Below are 18,366 nucleotides of genomic sequence, written 5' to 3'. Positions count from 1 at the left end.
TGTCTCGCTCTCGTTTGCCTTTTCCTCTTTGGGAGCTTCCCCACGGCCCTTTCCCCGGTGTCCAGTTGGGGAGTGGACACTGAGAGCCCCGGAATGAGGAGCCGTGTCCTCAGGAATCCCACACCCGGGAGAGCGATGCGGGCAGAGGGAGCCGGGGGGGGGGGGGGGGGGGGGAGCGCGACCCTGGATCCGGGGCGCGGGAGGAGCTCCCCGCCCGAGTGGCGAGGGATGGAGCGCGTCTTGCGAGCATCTCCGAGCGCAGCCACCCCGCGGGCCAGAGGGAGGGAGCCGGGCGGGCACCTCGGCCCGCGCCCCCCCCTCCGCCCGCCCCTCCCCCCGCCTCGGGGAGCCGCGCGGGTGCGCTCTGGCCAGCTGTGCGCCGCCGAGTGAGGCGACAGCCCGTGGGTGCTGCCGGGGGCGGCGGCGCGGAGGGGGCGCCCGCAGCTGGCGGCAGCGCGGGCCCGGCGCTCGGCTCGCGGCGGGGGGCGGAGGTGAGGACCGGAACGAGGAGGGCGGGCGCTGCTCGCGGCGCCGGGCCGCGTTCCCTGTCCGCGGCCGCCCTGCCACCAGCCCGCGTCCCCGCCGGCGGGAGCTCGGGGGACCGGGCGGCGGCGCGGCTGTGGCGGCGACTGGCTGGATGCGAGACCTGCGCGGACCTGGCGGCGGACGGCGGCTCTCGACTCTGCGAAGCCGATCGCGGAGGGGACGAGCCCGAACGCGCTGGCCATGGCCTCCAACTTTAACGACATAGTCAAGCAGGGCTACGTGAAAATCCGCAGCAGGAAGCTGGGGGTGAGTTGCTCGCTGGGCTCTCTCCTTCCCCTGCTCGCGTTTGGCGCGGCTGGCTGTTGTGGGGGGCGCGGGGGGGCGGGGAGAGGTGACCCGCGCGGGCAAAGAGGGACCCGGCCCTTTCGCAGACAGCCCGCTTGTTGCTCGGCCGGTGTGGGGGCCCGCACTTGCCTGGGGGAGGGGGTCTGCACACCGAGTTGAGGGTTCCGGGAGCGCCTGGGTCCCCATCCTCATGCGCGCGGTGCTGGTTTGGACCAGACTGAGAAGTCATGTAGACGAAGGGGATTGTCAGCTTTAAAAGATGAATGTGCCTAGGAGGGGGTTTTATATATAGTGCAACCCACAGTGGTCTGCTCTCAAAGTGTGCGCCTTTCGGGGAGAATTGCTCGGTGTGCAGGAGGTGGACAGACGCTCCGGTGTGTGTGTTTAGAATCACCATTTTCTAACCCCGCTTCCCAAGCCCATTTCGAAATTCTCTTTTGATGCCCTACCAGCGCCGCGCGTCCCCGCCGGCGACTGCCAGCGACTTTAATGCGCCCTGAGGAGTTGCCCAGTGGCAGGCTCCCTGGCCGTGTGCGCGCCCGGACAGGTGTACCTGCGCCCGTGTGCCGGCGGGTGTGTGCTCACCGCCGCCGACACGGCAGCGTTCGCGACAGCAAAGTTTATGGAGACCTTGTCGTAGTTTTTTCGTGAAAAATGGTCTGCCTGACTTGGGAGAGAAACAGTGTAGACCCCTGGGGGTTCAGAAGTTCTCTAGTGACCAGACGAGGAGGTAAGAGGGACGCGTTGACGGTCTCGGAGGACCCGGGTGCGGAGCGGTGAGGCCAGGAGGGGAGGGGCGGCCACTTGGAAACACAGCTGCCCAGGCTTGGCGGACCCGCGGGAGCGTGCGGGCGACGCGCAGGGGGCCGCGGTGGAGGCGGGGGGGCCCGCGCGCGCGACGGGAGGTGGGCAACCTGGGCAACCGAGAACGACCTTGGCCGGCCGATCCAGAGCAGGAAGGGAAGCTCGGTGTGGGGACGAAAGTGCCCCTTACCGAGCTCCCTGGACGTTTCTCTACCTCACGGTTCTCAAAGTTCCAGTTCTGCGAAGCTCCGGAGTCCTGGGGCAAAGCGGCCTTGAACGAGAACATTCCCCGTGTTCCCTGCTGACTGGGTGAATCCTCCAACTTGGAAAAAAAGGAGGGAGAAGTTCGTTTACTTTCTCACTCAAAAAGAAAGAAAGAAAAATAAGGCTCAATATAGCATTAGCAAATTGAACGAAGGTAGGACAGAACCCCTGAAACCCCTAAAGAGGAAGGGTCACTACGCACCCAGACGTCGCCGTGTCAGGAGTTGGTGGACGCAGGTGTGGGGGGCAGGAGGAAGGGAAAAGGCAGACTTGTCTTTTTTGTGCTGCCTCGGCTGGGTTTCACTTTGAAGATGAAGCCTGTACCCCGAGGAGAGGAGAGACCCACTCTCTCGAACTTCAGCAGCTCTGTAGCAGCGGGGAGTACAGAACTGGGCGACCACAAAGCCGCCCACCTCGCAGCCTGGCGCCTCCGGGCGCCGCCGCGCGCGTACAGGGCCGGAGAGCGCGCGCGCGGTGCAGCCGCTCGGGCCCGGTTCAAGGGCTCTTGGGCAGAAAATTGAGCCTCATTTTTTTTCCCCAGCGAGATAAGGAAGAACCCACGTGTAAAACTGCAGTTGTCCAGGAGGCTGACGGCATCTCTCAGCCGGGACGCACTGCTCAAATCTGTCACCCGCACTGCCCAAACAAGAAAGAGCTGGAGGGGAGAACCGCTTTAGGAAATCGACCTTTGAGGCCCTTTGCTCTCCCACAGGGTGCGGGCTCATCCTTCTCGCTCTTTCCGTCTTGGAATCTCAGTTCTGTCTGACACCTCGGACGTTACAAGCTAATAGATGATTCACGGCCCCCGGGGAGATGTGTATCTGCTTCCACGGAGTCATGGTGTACGTGAGGATGAGACTAAGGAATAGAACCCTGAGAACCGCCGCTCCTTGCGCTGTTGGTCCTGGGGTCTGAAGGATTCCTCTCCCATCCCCAGCTTTCCAGGATTTCATACAACAAAAACTGAATATGCCACCTAGTTAAAATATAGGATCCAAGGAAAGAGCATTGCCTGCTTCTTGGGCAATCATGGTGCTAACAGCCTTTGAAATGTCCTGTTAAAACACCATTCCTCCTGAAGATGTGTGCAAATGTGTTTGCAATCCCAAGGCGTCTGTCTCCTTCCATACTCACTGCCTTCAGAGAAAATAAAAGCATGTTTACATAGAGATTAATTTTATGTGTAGATTAATTTTGTCTTCCATTTCTACTTGAGAAATGTGAACTTCAGAGTTTGGTGTTGAGACAGTTTTGTTTTGTTTTAATATTAAATTGAAATATTAAGCTAAATTACCCTTGATTATTTTGAAGAATTTTATTTATCAAAAAGAACTCTAGAGACTTTCTCTTCAGAATATTCTAGTATTCAGAAGGGTGACTTCACATGACACAACTTCATCTACATGTTTCTGTGAAGCTTGATAAGTAAGTGGGTCTTATTAGATAGTAAAACTCTAAGCAAATAAGGGGTGCCATACACATGAAAAGTCATATCCCAAATCATAGAAACATGACCTATCTAAATATGAAAATTTCATTTTCATAGTTAATAGTACATAATACTAATTTTGTGGACTCGGAACTATGGATTTTTCCAAATAAAATATGGATTTTTCCAAATAAAATATTTTAATTCAGAAGATACATAATGATTCTTCTGTGGTTTATGTTTAGAGCTAAATATCAAAATAAAAATTCTAATGAAATATGCACAGATATTTGATTTATGATGTACAGAACTCATGCTTTCAAAAACCAAATTTTATAATATTCTAAGGGGGAAAAAGAACCCTGGGCACGAGGCCAGTGGTATCAGAGATTATTATGACATGAAAATACATTTTGAGATGAAATGTTCTACCATACCCTTTACTCCTTAAAAGTTAGTGTTCCTTATTGTCCTGAAGGAGAGCAGAAAAGTTCCACTTGCCCTTTAGGCTGGGGGACAACCCTGATGAAGGTGCTTCCAGATTGAAGTGGTTGAAACAGCCCTTGCCAGTCTTCTTAGAGAATCCAGGGCTACCTGTTGAGGACACTTCTCTAGCCAGTTATTTGGGCAAAGTAGAAGTATTACACAATGTTTGGAATGTTTGCTTTGAAATTTGTCTTTACACGTTAATCAGCCTATCTTTTATTCAGGAAAATAATTTTGAAAAAGAAATAGTATTATCCTGGATTTTACCCTTGCCCTTTAAAAATATGTGACATGACTGTTACAGTCATTTCTTCAAAGTCTGTGTTAATTTTTCATTATAACATGTCACTGTTTCTATAGATATACTGTTTTCCTTTTGCTTGATTTAAAAGCCCTTACAATAGTTCAGTTCCTTTTGCCCTCTTATATGTTGCATGATTGGTATTATAATTCACGAGGTACCATGGTAGTCAGTATTTTGTTTTTAAGAAAAGGTTACTTAAAACACTAATTAAAAAAAAAAGCAAATGCATGTTGGTCAAAATTGTTTATCTTTTAGCCCTTATTATCTGTTTCCTTCTGAACACTGATAGGTTAAATTTAGTCAGCAAGGCATATCTTGTAAAATATCCAACGTATTCTTGGTTTGCAGATAAACTAAGAACTCAACCACTGAAACCATTACTAGAACTTTATACATGGCTTATTAACTCTATAATGCAGCAAAGGTAAATGCAGTGTATCATCATCATCACCAGCATTAACCTCACTGTATAAATTCCAGACTGCCATAGTTTGACTAATTCTAGACTCGGCCCTCACATCATTGTTTTTAAGAAATTCTGTTCAAATATAGCAGTGTGAATATTCATGGGCACATTGTACACAGACAAATAGTATTTTACACAGATTGTTTTCTATTTCTTTCTCAAAGTCAGGTGAAGGATTTGTATTGGTTTGTGTGGGTATCAAAGGAATGTCTCTGGGAGACGAACCATGAGAGACGATGGACTCTGAAAAACAAACTGAGGGTTCTAGAGGGGAGGAGGGTAGGGGGATGGGTTAGCCTGGTGATGGGTATTAAAGAGGGCACATTCTGCATGGAGCACTGGGTGTTATGCACAAACAATGAATCATGGAACACTACATCAAAAACTAATGATGTAATATATGGTGATTAACATAACAATAAAAAATTTTTAAAAAAAGAATGTCTCAAGATACAGTTGACATTTGCACATTCAACAAATGATCAAATAATTATGGAGCATCTACTCTTTATCAGGTGGTTGTGTGTGTGTGTGTGTGTGTGTGTGTGTGTGTGTGTGTGTGAGAGAGAGAGAGAGAGAGAGAGAGAGAGAGAGACTGTGAATGTTCCAGAGTCATGTTGTATTGTCAGGGTTAATAACAATAAATAGCTCCTACATCACTACTACTCATAGTATATTAGGCCGGTAATAGTCACTTTACCCCAACCTGGCTGTAAGGGAAGCAGGGAGATGTAGAGGATCACATTTGGAGTGTGTGATGAGCCCCAACTTTATGAGCTGAACATCCATTCAGGATTTTCTCATTTGCATAATCTCCATTTGTTTCAACCAATTTACTGTGGATTTATCTACATCTTGCCCTTTTTCCCTCCTTTTTTTTTGTTTTAGTTTTTTCTCCCTCCTTGATTGAGACACTTCCATCTCTGGGTTGATGACTCTTGATCTTCTTCCTATAAATTCTTTGGGTTTTCCTGTCCTTCCACAAACAGCTTTCTTCTGATGATGGAAGAGAGTAGTTTTTCATTAGAGATATTTAGGAAAATTTACCCCTTTACAGAAGCTCATTCATTAATATAAATGGGAATTTTTGTGGTTTCCCAATTCCCAAAATTCTCTGGTTTCCCAAATATCTAGAAAGTATTTTACAAAGAGTGATTTTATCTTGTATGACATGCATTACCAATTTACCAGGAATTAGACACATTAAATATATTTAAGATAAAATGTATAAATAACTTAATGATTTTGACCATTCAAAAGTTCAGAAGAACTCTCAGGAACATTACTTCAGCTATGAATTCCTAAATCTATGTATTTAAAACATGGAAGTTGTATTGGATGTACTTAATCTTTTCTCTTTCTAGAATATTCTGTATCCTGGACATTGCTTTCTGAAAAGGAGCCATTATATCCATGGTTATTTATCATTTATCTCTTTCTTATTAAATATAGAATTTAGAATGTATGAAAAGTAATATTTTAGCTATTTTTATTTTTGATTTTTGTTTATGGTGACTATTATGTATGTGTTTAACACTGTATACATTCCACTTAATTTCTTTACCTATGTCTGTATCTATTTACCTATCTATATATTTCTACAAGAATTACTGGATCTTAGAATTTTAGAGTTGAAAAAAGTCTTATATTCTGTAGAATCCCTATATATTAATTTGTTTGCAATTGTGTGTGTGTGTGTGTGACATATCAGGTATTTTCAGAAATTAATGAGATTTTTGGTCTTTTTAAAAAATCCTTACGCGTGCACATGGGCATGCCTGATGTTCTTTGAACTTTCGAGACTTAAAGCCAAAAACAAGGATAATTAAAGTAAGCCTAACAGTAAAAGTACTTTGCTAGATTTTGATATTAAATGATTATGTCTATGCACTACCTGGGGCAAGCCATTAAATCAAGAATGAGATATAAAAATTCACATCTCAGTTTTTATCTCAATATATTTACACATGACTGCTAGCAAGGTGAATCTTAAAAGATGGCATTTCTTCAGATAACAAAGATTATACTCAGTACTCAGGGAAATCTTTCAAATGACTGAAATAAATTGTGAGTAGGGTAATCATACAGTGGTCAAATATCTTTGTAAGATTTACATTGCCAATTTCCTTAAATGTCTTTCAGAGGTGCTCAATAATGGTTGATATTTAGGATCAGTCTAAAATAACATGCAAAAATAGTTTAATTTGAAGCCTATGTCTTTGAAATAGGTATGATCCATTTTTGTTGAAGTATTTTCACTATAATATGTTGTTCTGTTTGGATCATAATAACCCATGTGAGTTATACTGAGTAGGACTATTAAGTATTCACGTCTTTGGTCTGTTTCTAATTACATCCACTTCATTTTAGAAACTATACAAAGATAAAAAGCAAGCAATACTAACAAAATAAAAATTACCTGTTTTCCCACCATCTAACAATCTTTTCTAGATTTCTTAAATTTTGAAGTTTTAGCTTTAAGGAAAAAATAGTTCTATCAAATGGGACAAACTAGTTAAAAGAGAAAATACTATAATTTCTTTACTTCAGTTTTATTGCTTTTGTCTCACGTGACTCATAGTGTTTTCTTTTCTTCTTCAAGTTCTGGTAACTTTGCCCAAAGAGCTCAAGAATGTAGGTAGAAAACATTTTCATTAACTTTCTGCATAAATCTCCACTGGTTTTATTTTAGGATACAGAGCAGGATTATCCTTTGAGTACTTCCTTTTTATATTATAACACTACTCCTCAATGAGAGTGTTGCACCTGTCAGTCAAATTGAATGGAATAAGAAATGATATTTTGTTATTAGTAGAGAACAGAATCTCATTTAATAAAGAAATGTTCTCATGTTGTTTGAAATAAATGGTGGTTGTAATATTTGAACATGTGCAAAATATGTCTCCTGTTATTGTACTAAATTCATTGTAAAATTGTCTAATATTTTGGCTTAATAGTAAAATGACTGAGAGGACAAACACTTTGAAGTTTGATTTGAGTCTTCATAAGAGTAACATAATCATTTTGCATTTTGGTGTACCATGCCTTTTACAGCTTATAAAGAATTTCCACACATATTGTCTTACATAATTTTCCCAGCTTTTGAAAGTATATTTAATTTTACCCTCATTTAATTTTACCTTTTATACATAAACTCAAATCCAAAAGAAGTAAAGGGAATCAGCCAGAGTTACAGAGAGACAGATTGGTTTTGCAGGTGGTTGTGTATACACAAATCCAGAGATCCTAACTTCAGGTGCAGCATTATATATACAGTGCAACAGTTTCCATTTCCTAATATATGTAGACAGGTAGCAACACAGCTATGTGTACTGTTCAAAGTAAATGTGTTTTCTTCGGCTGGTTACTTAGTGTAAAGCCAATATTATCATTATCTTGACTCAACTTTAAGTTATTTACATTGCAGATGAAAGTGCTACTGGCAGGTGGGAGGTGGTAGAAATGGCTGAAGGTGATCAAAAGACAAACAGACTTCCGGTTGTAAGCTAAATAAGTTCTGGAGGGGGAATGTGGAGCATGGTGACTATAGCTAACAATACAGTATTGTATTTTTTAAAGTTCCTAGGAGAGTAGATCTTAAAAGTTCTCCTCACAAGAAAAAAAGTTGTACCTAGGTGAGGTGTTGGATGTTAACTAACCTTAGTGTGGTGATCATTTCATAATGTACACATATATCAAATCATTATGTTGTACACCTTAAACTTATACGATGTAATATATCAATTACATCTCAATAAAACTGGAAAAAAGTGTTATTTAGTGAGAGAATTTATGCCACAATAAGGAGATACTATGCAGATATTTTTCCAGGCCACATTGAATGGATGTGATTTCATTTTTAGGTACCATCTAAAAACTGGTTAATTTCTCCTTTTAAGAATGGAGAACAGGCTCCAAAATGCAGCTGATATCGCCTGTGTAGACTTTAAAATGTTTTTTAATTAATTAATTAATTTATTTATTTATTTTAAAGATTTTATTCATTTATTTGAGAGAAAGACATTGTTACCCAAATCCAGACACACTGGGCAGTGCTGAACCAGACCATGACCTTTGTCTGCGAGACTTGGTTGTTTATTTGTTGTGTTGCTTGCTACTTTTAAGGGGAAAGAATTGAAATAGATATACTTAAATGATGTTCCCTTTTTTTTTAGTTCTCTTATTTTAAAAATGTCTGTATGCCATTCTGTTACTTACATGTAGGTATTTATATAAGATATATAACATGGGTAAGCATGTACAATTGTTTTTCTCTTCATGATTTTTTCCTTGTAAACATGAAATTAGTTTTCTCTGACCATTCAATATGTGTATGTATGTGTGTGCATACATAGATATGTGCATACATACACATGTGTTATATATTAAATATAATGGTATATATTCCCAAATGACATGTAAGTCCTCACACACGCTGAATTATATACGAATATAATAGTAAGGTTAACAGGAGAAGAAATTGTACATAAAATGTCTTAATAGCATACAAGTTAAATTTTTATTATATAAATTATTACATGTTCACATTCTTTGAAAAAAAATTTATTATTATTCTAAAATTGAAATTCAGCATGTCTTTTAAAAACTATGGCTTTTAAAGGTTCGCAACCAGTAAGAGAAAATTCTTTATCTCTGTTTACATAACCCTAGTGAAATTTCTAACATCGTATTCAAGAAAAGGAATGAAAGCATACTTTTTACATATTTGAACTTGCTTTGAAAAGTATGCCTTCTCATTTAACTTACTAGGAAAAAGGAATACGTCTCCCTGAATGTTTTAAGGGCCCTGGGGCTGTGCTGTAGAAAGCATCCATGTCATCATTTTCCTGATGCTTTTATAGACTTCATTACACTTTGGAATCTTTAAGTATTTGTTCTGTAAGTCTTCTAAACAAAAGCGCATCTAGTGCCAAATCATGATGCTGAGTTTAACTGGAAGCTACCAAATTATGTATAAGTATGAAATGTGTTTTTCTGTACATTTAAAATAACAGCTATTTAAAACTCTGACGGCTGCTTAACACACATACTGTTGCTTTCTGATACTTTACATGATTATCTAAATTACTTAGACCTCTATTTAAAGTGATCCTCAGTTATGACTGCATGTTGGAGTTACTTACAGAGCTTGCGCTTTTCCGCATTGATTTGGTCTGGCTGGGTTTTGAGCATGGATATGCTTTCGAAGTTCCCCCCAGGGGTTTTTACTGTGGTGCTATGGTTGATAATCATTATCATACTGAGGATTTGGGGAGAAATAAGGAAAATATGAGATCTGTTAGGCCACTGTAAACTACTAAAAACACTGTTATTAGTGCTGAGACTTATGAATTGGCATTCCCGAAATATAAAGTTAGTTATCCAGTAAATCAGTCACATAATGCTAATTACTGAGAGTCTATAAGCCTTTATAATGTGAATACAAAAATGATAAAGTAGAAATTTCTTTGAGGGACAGAAATTCACTTCTAAAACAATGTGGTGGACATAACTCAAAATTTTCTAAAGACTCTGGATCATTCTTTCTGTCAGTCATATTGATGCTCAGCTGAGGCTTCTGCTATTAATATGGCTACTCACAAAAGACTTCCTTCTTTACTTGTGTATTCTAATCTAAGTAATTGCAATACCATGGCAGTTTAAACTCTACTTCATTTAAAACTCAGTAAGTTCTGAATGATGCTGTTTTTCTTATTGGAGATTCAGTGCTTCAGACTATTAAAGAAAAGAAACCTCAACCTTAGAGTCTATTTTATATTCTTCATAGAGCTGGGTTTATGGCTATGCGAGGCAGTCACTGCTATGTAGCACCTCATTTTTGGTGTCTCAGAGGTTTCTTTTGTTCTGTCTTTTGTTCGTTGTCTCCTACTTGAGGAGACAGAGCATGAGTGGATGGGTGGGAGAGAGAATTGGGGCAATATATGGCAAAAATCTAGAGTACACATAGTATGTACTTTATGGTTTGCAGAGAAAGTAACACCAAGCTGAGAAATCATGAATAAAGAAGGCTTTGTTGTGAGTTCCATGCAGAAGAAATGGCATACCTAAATAATAATATGTGTCTGGATGGGTGAGCAGCATTGGGGTAAAGGCCCAGAATAAAGGGCTTATAATGTTCTAAGATCCCACAAAGTCACTGATATATTTCATAAAAAGGGTTCATTCTCAACTTAGCAACATCCCTGAATCTTGAGTGCATAGAATTCATTGTAGTAAAGTAGTATTTGGGCAAGAAGACCAATGAGCGGTGAGTTTTAGTATCCAAGAAAGGCCTCTTCTACTTGTAGTGGCTAGCCATAATTGAGAATCACTGACATAGAAGTATTTTTTTTTCTAGCACTGCACAGAAGTCTTCTAACAATCATTGTTTGCATTGAGAAGTTAGCTGTCTTATTGTCACCTTTTGAAAATCATTAGACTTTTCCCCTCTGTCTACATTGAATGCCCTCATTTTCTGGTTTTCAGGGATTTTGCTATGCTATGTGTAAATGTAGTTTTAATGCTATTTATTATTCTTGGGTTTGTAGTGCTTCTGGATTTTATGGCTTGATATATTTCTTCAGTTCTGAAAAATTATTTGCTATTTCCCCTTCTGTCATATCAATTTTGTCCATTTTTTTCTCTCCTTCCTTATTCATATGCTAGATCATTTATACCATATTTTCTGTTCTTCTGTGCTTTTTTCTTTTTCATTCTTTTTCACTCAAAGCTTCAGGATATTTTCTTCAGGATATTTCTTCTCATTTCACTAATTTTCTACTCAACTGAGAATAATCTGTTAAATTTATTCATTGTATTTAGTTTAAGTTATTTTTTCAGGTCTACAGTTTTCAGTTGATCCTGTTTTTTAGTATGTCCTATAGAAATAAATTCTCAGTTTTGTCTTTGGTAGGCTTCAATACCTTCAAGTAGATGATTTTTGTATTTGTCCAGCTTTTCTAATTGTCAACATGCAGGCTTCCCTGAGTTACCTAGTACACCACTAACAGGAATGGAACATTCTCAGCTGGTTGAATTTTGTAGTGATTTCTGTGTGGGGAAACCGAGGCCTTGTGGTCCTCCAGAACTCCACTGAGAGCCAAGAGAGTTAATTGGCTGTAGCTCTTCCTTAGTGGCGAGCCCCTCTTTCTGTGGTAATTTTGTCTTTGGATATTTTCAGACAGGTTATCTATCTCTGGAGGAGAACTAGAGTTCTAGTGAAATTGAAAAAGAATTAAGGTATTTGAGTGGTAGGACTAAACATGACTGCCCCAGGTAGTGTGTGTGTGTGTCTGTGTGTGTGTGTGTATGTGTGTGTGTGTGTGTGTGTGTAACCTGCCTCTGCATAAAAATGGGAGGGGGGAATGAAGCAGTTAGAAGCCTCCTCTAGCATTTGACTTAATGAACAAGGCCAAATATTCCTGTCCCTTTCAGCAGTGGTTTTTAACACTGGGCGCATATTACAATCACAGGAGATGGTTTTTAGTGTTGTTGGGTTTTTTGTTTTTTTAACGACAAGTTCTGCTTCCAGAGATTCTTATTTAAATAGTTGATCTCTGGGCAATAGAATTACTTGTTCATTTGTGTTTGTTTCATTTGGTATTAATCTACCCAAAGGATTCTACAATAAATGACATACTTTTCACCAGAAAAGAATTCAGGACAAGTTGTTTATCACTATATATTACCACAGAACCCTACTGAACTAGAATAAATTGGTATAGTATGCCTCTGTAAGTGTTAAATGAATTAACAATATGAATCAGATATTCATCATTTAGTTTTTCATCCAGCATTTCGATCTTTTTCCAAATATTTAGAGAGCATCCCCCCAACATCAATATTATGGATGTTGAAGATAAGAAATAATACCTCACATTATAGAAGATGAAATTCCAAAATATTCTTTCCTCGTATCTTTTGCTGCTAGGGCATGAGAAATGAGCTAGGTATTATCAATTACATGACCAGACATTGGGTTAGTGATAAAAAAAAAAAAGGCAACCCAGGACAGGGATCTTCACAGGGGACAACAGAGTAATTGTTTCCACTGGATTGATTTATTGATACAAAATTATAAGCAATGTAAACTGTTGTACCTACTGTCCAAAAGCAATAGCCTCATCAAGAAACTTAATGATTTAAGAGATCACTTATTGTTGTTGTTTAGGCTTGAACCTGGTTCTCCAGCCCTCTATTCCTAATTTGAAGTAATGAAATTTTTAATATATGTCCTTCTATCTAAATCAGCCAGTGTCAACTTCTATTACAACTGATAGCAACTAATACCTCTGACAGATAAAATGGCGTTATTGGAAGTGACCCAATTAAATCTTAGAATACACTTAAAATAATTAAAGTAATGGATATGAAATGTCTTTCCTTACCAATATGTAAACCGTAGAATTCCTTTTCTATTGTAGTCATTGCTTGTTTGGACATTTAGCACACCATTAGTGAGTTATTCTGTTCACCCATGGAGAAATGTAGAAGCTTTGATGAGAGCATACATTCAGACCATATAATTAAGAGAATGTTTGCTTCTAAAAGAGGGACACACACAAACATACCCAGTGAATTTTTGACAGAAGTGCAAAAGCAAATCAGTGATACATTTTCAACAAATGTTGCTGGAGCAGTTGGACATCCCTGGGCAAAGTAAGTGAACCCCAACACAAACCTCACACCTTGTAACTCCAAACAGATCATGGACGTGAGCGTAAAAAAGTAAAACTACAGAATTTTTGACAAAATATATAAGAAAATCTTTGGAAACTGGGTCTGGACAAAGATTTCTTGGACTTGACATCAAAAGCATAAGCTGTAAAAGGAAAAATTGATCAATTAACCTCATCAAAATTAAAAATGTTTGCTTTGTGAAAGAGCCCATTAAGAAGATGAAAAAAAATTGCTATAGACTGGGAGAAAATATTTACAAACTATGTATCCCTAACAAAGAACTAGTATTAAGAAAACCTCTTAAAACTCTATGGTAAATTTAAAAAACAACAACAATTCAATTAGAAAATGGGCAAAAGACATGAACTGACACTTCACAGAAGTTGCTATGCAGACGGCAAATAAGCAGATGAACAGATGTTCAGTATTATTAGCCATTAGGGAGATGCAAATTAAAACCACTGTGAGCTATCAATACACACCTACTGGAAAGGCTGAAATAAAAAACAGTGACAACCCCAAATGCTGGCAAGAAGGCAGAAAAACAGGATCCCTTGTACATTGCTGTGGGAGTATGAAATGAGGGTTCCAATACTCTTGAAAACAATTTGGCAGTTTCTTAAATAACTGCCAGACAACCCATCAACTGCAGTTCTTGGACATTTTTCCCAGAGATGTGAAAACTTGCTGTTCATGCACAGACCTATACATGAATGTTCATAGCCGCTTTATTGGAAACACCCCCAGACTGAAAACGAACCAGATGTCCATCACTGGGTGAATGGTTAAGTAAACTATAGCGTATGCATATCATGGGGTGCTGAGGAATTTAAAGGACTATGCTATAAACACGCAAGACAATGAATCTCCAGATTATGTTGAGTGTGGGGAAAAAAAAATCCTGAAAGGTTATAAACCGTGTGATTTCGTTTCTGTAGTATTTCTGAGATGCCAAATTGTGGAAGTGAAGAACAGGTTCCTAGTAGCCAGAGTTTACGGACAGGGAAGCAGGAGTGGGGTTTGTGTGTGGCTGTGCTGATAAAAGGGCAGCGAAAGGCATCCCTGTGGTGAAGGAAACGCCCTGTACCTCTACTGTGTTCCTGTGGAGATCCCGGCTGTAATACTGGATTAGAGTTTTATCAGATGTTCCCATAGGGGAAAACTGAGTAAAGGCTATGTAGGGTCACTCTATATTACTTCTTCTAACTGCATGTGGAACTACAATTATCTCAAAATAAAAAGGTGTAATTAAAAAATGTAAGAGAGGCATCAAAATGTAGCCCTATTTTGCAAGCAGGATAAATGATCTTTTGGGGCCCAGTTATTATGGGAGTAGTTTAGAAAAATTGAAAGAGCACAATCTTTAGCATCCATCAGCCTGGATTTAATTACTAACTCTGCCAGTTAGAGCTGTGCAACCTGTGGGAGCCTTCAAATACCTTTGAGCCTCACTTTTCTTAGTTGTGAGATGGGTTATAAGACCTCATTGTGTTTTGTTAACATTAAGTAGATGATATTTTACAAGATATGAAGCAGTGCTTGGTCTAGGAGGTACAAAACCCTCGGAAGGACTTTTAAACAGATACCACAAGCTTCCTGGGACAGCCCTTTGAAAGAGAACACACATCCTTGCAGCTCTTCTGAACTGGGGTTCCCTGAGCAAAGACAGCTTATTGTGAGTAATGCTGCAATGAACATGGGAGCACAGGTATCTCTATGAGATCCTGATTTTAATTTCTTCGGATCTATATACAGAAGGAGGGATTGCTGGATCAGATGGTATGTCTATTTTTAATTTCTTGAGGAACCTCCATATTGTTTTCCATAGTGGCTGCATCGATTTGTATTCTAGCTGACACTGCCCAAGGGTTTCTTTTTCTCCGCATCTACGCCAACACTGGTTATCTTGTCTTTTTGATGAGAGCCATTTAACAGGTATGAAGTGTGAGGTGATACCTCATTGTAGTTTTGATTTGCATTTCCCGGATGATTAGAGGACCTTTTTGTATACCTTTTGCCATTTGTATGTCTTTTTTGGAAAACTGTCTATTTAAGTTCTCCGCTCATTTTTTAACCGTGTTGTTGGATTTTTTGCTATTGAATTGTAGGAGTTCTTTGTGTATTTTGGATATTAACCCCTTATTAGATATATGTTTCACAATATTTTCTCCAACTGTACAGGCTACCTTTTAATTTTGTTGGTTTCTTTTGCTGTGCAGAAGCTTTAGTTTGATATAGTCTTCCTCTCTCTTTGAATCGTGAAGAATATAAATGTTGATCATTTTGCAGTTGCAATTTAGTGTTCTCTGTGAAATGAGGTTTATATAAGCTACATTTGCCCACAGGACACCTTAATTACCAGGAGCCAAGTGGCTTGAACACGCCATTGACTCCAGAAACAAACAACAGTGCAAAACCTCTGCCTTTGATTTTGAGCTCTAAATGAGCCACCTTGTCCAAATTTTAAAAAACATCATTACTTAGAAGAAGCTAACATTCAGCAGTATTTCAGTGAAATTTCATCTTGTGTCTTCAGAAAAAGATCACTTGGCTACATTCCCATCCAAAAAATGTCACTAGCCATTTTGATGCTCAAGGTGATACCTAGTTGCAGCTCCATTTGAAATGATAATAAAAATGTCCAGAATATAAAATAAAGTTCCAAATGAAGCATCTACGAAGAAGTTTCAAATATTACGCTCTCTGCCGATAGGTTAATTTCAATACCTGAATAGAACATGAAGGGAGGAGCAATAAAATGACTTTAAAAAAGGTAAACATAACAACAACTGAAGTATTTGGACATCCATGAGTCATCTAGGATTCAAAATCAATGGTGAAAGAAATAATTCCTTTGCTCTGCACTTTGAATCTGTAACATATTTAGTACATTTTTTCAATAAAAATACCAAGGATTATTTATATATACTATGTATTAACTAAGGATAGATTAATACGAAATTTGTCAAGGATGAAATGTTAAAAAGAGCCAAAAGAAAAATTGGTATGTGCCATACATAGGGGCTACAACGATAAATAAACCCTGGTGCAGCCTGGCAAGAAAGAGGGCAGTCAATAAATCTTTGCTAAATTGTTAAATAAGTTCACATTCAGAACTGTGCTACCATGGTTTTGATTGGCACGTACAGGACTATGGGCAGTGGCTTCCTAGACACTTTGTAATTATAGCCTTAGCAACCAATCGAATTGCAATACAAAGGCTGTAATTGGAAATATATCACCCCAAAGATGTTTTCTATCCTTCCTAAAATATGCTATTTGGTGCTTCGTTTTTACAAAATATATTTCTTAACTTCCCCTAAAAATATTTTCGAAAATTCTTTGGTAAAGCACTAAAATTTAGTTTCCTCTTAAGGAAGAATCCACATAACAGCAAAAAAAAACTCAAAGTGCATTAGTTTTTTGGAGGAAATAAGTTTTGGTTTAAAAGTTACCTAAATTTAAAAAAAAAAAGCCCTGCAAAATTATCTTTAAATATATTTCTCATATTGTGATGTTCTATTTCAGTTGCTCTTTTGACTATTTTTATGTATATATTTATTTTTAATATTGGTTGTGAACCTTCGAATAGTACAGAATTAGGACCATGTGTTAACTGTTTTCCACTTTCCATGAAGAATCATACCAACAACTTGTGTTTTTATAGTATTTTACAGCTTAAAACCTGCTTTTACATGTAATTCTCCATTGAAAGAGCACACTCCTCAGCGTGCAGGTCAGATATCACCTTCACTTTATATAGGAAGGCTGTGATTTTAAGGGATAGGGGATAACACAGTCTAAGTCTGAAGGCACAGTTCTTCTACACAGATGTCTAGTACCTTCTCAGAATACCTGTTCTAACCACTGCACACATTTTGATGACAATGTATTCCTCTGATATGGCATCCTTGACTAGGACATGGTATACTTTTTCTTAATAACCTATAATAATTATGAAGCTTCTATTTCCCCAATTGAATATCTCTGTTCCAGTGCTTAGTTTCTGCTGAGTGTTGCAGTTCGAATCTCAGAGGTAATGCATGAATGGTTCCTTAGATCTCTTTATCACTTTCCCTGTGATGTGTGCAATCTGCCAGCCTTGAAACCCTAAGATACATGGATGACTTGCAATGCTTTTGAGAATTAAGAAATTTTCTCACCTGCCTTTATTCTTTTAACATAAAGAAACATTATAGAAGTCATCCTCTATGCAAAAGTATACACACTCTGTAATAGGCTTTCTTCGATCTCATTGATGTTGATTTTTATGACATGTGATTTTTATGACCTACAGGGAGTTGATGGGTCCCCAACCTCCACCTACGATTACGTTGTTTTTGTCTCTGAAACAACTCTGCATAGACCTCTGCCTCAGGAAAAGCCAGTATTTCAGATGATTAACGTGATTTAAGCCTCAGCTCAAAGGTTCCAAGCCCTGAGCCTCAACACACTATAGTGGAGAGAACAACCTTTGGTTGAGTCCGTTGACTTTCTGGCTCTGTACCTCATCTATAAATGGACTGCTAAGTGCCAAAAGGCTATCCAGTAGGATTATCGTAACCTGTAAATAAGATGAAATATGTCACATGCCTGGCATATGGTAGACCCCACACTCTTTCACCTATTGGCACTGATATTTCTAAACAACAAGCACTGATTTGCCTTGCCAAATTAAGGAATATCATCATTTTTGGGTATTTTATATTTAATATCACATCCTTGGGACACTTCTCTCTGCCTTGGGCAAAACACTTCTCTGGGTTTTATATCTGATACAAAGTGAGGAGGCATGGTAGGACTTTAGTCCAGAGCAATTACTTGATTACAGGTGTTTTAGACGTATTCTCTTGCTAAATGACATGCGTGGATTCACGCCAATGAAGGCATGGGAACAAGTGTGGAGTTTTCTAGGGCGATCGTATCTTGGCCACACCTGCATTGGGGCTGCCATGCTTCCTCACCTCTGGTGTTGGGCCTTCTGGTCTTTTGCCTGGTTAGCTCTCCTCTGTTATTAATTTTTTTTAAAGATTTATTTATTTATTTTTAGAGAGGGGGAGGGGCAGAGGAAGAAGGAGAGAATCTCCAGCAGACTCCCTGCTG

At 39.4% G+C, this 18,366-nt stretch overlaps 1 protein-coding gene across 2 annotated transcripts in view; it reads left to right on the top strand.

Annotated features, from left to right (window-relative positions):
* Positions 1-504: 504 nt before the first annotated feature.
* Positions 505-18,366, top strand: part of DOK6 (docking protein 6) — a 368,967-nt gene continuing 351,105 nt past the window's right edge. For both annotated transcript variants that reach the window (XM_025886885.2, XM_073898065.1), the window contains exon 1: positions 505-792. In XM_025886885.2, the coding sequence (XP_025742670.1) occupies positions 727-792 (66 nt within the window). In that variant the 5' untranslated portion in view covers positions 505-726. The remainder of the gene's footprint in view (positions 793-18,366) is intronic.

The sequence above is a fragment of the Callorhinus ursinus genome, unplaced genomic scaffold (assembly GCF_003265705.2).
Source record: "Callorhinus ursinus isolate GAN/ISIS: 27379988/994484 unplaced genomic scaffold, GSC_fseal_2.0 scaffold11, whole genome shotgun sequence".
NCBI lineage: Eukaryota > Metazoa > Chordata > Mammalia > Carnivora > Otariidae > Callorhinus > Callorhinus ursinus.
The sequence above is the reverse complement of the archived record's forward strand: the minus strand, read 5'-3'. Positions and strand labels throughout refer to the sequence as shown.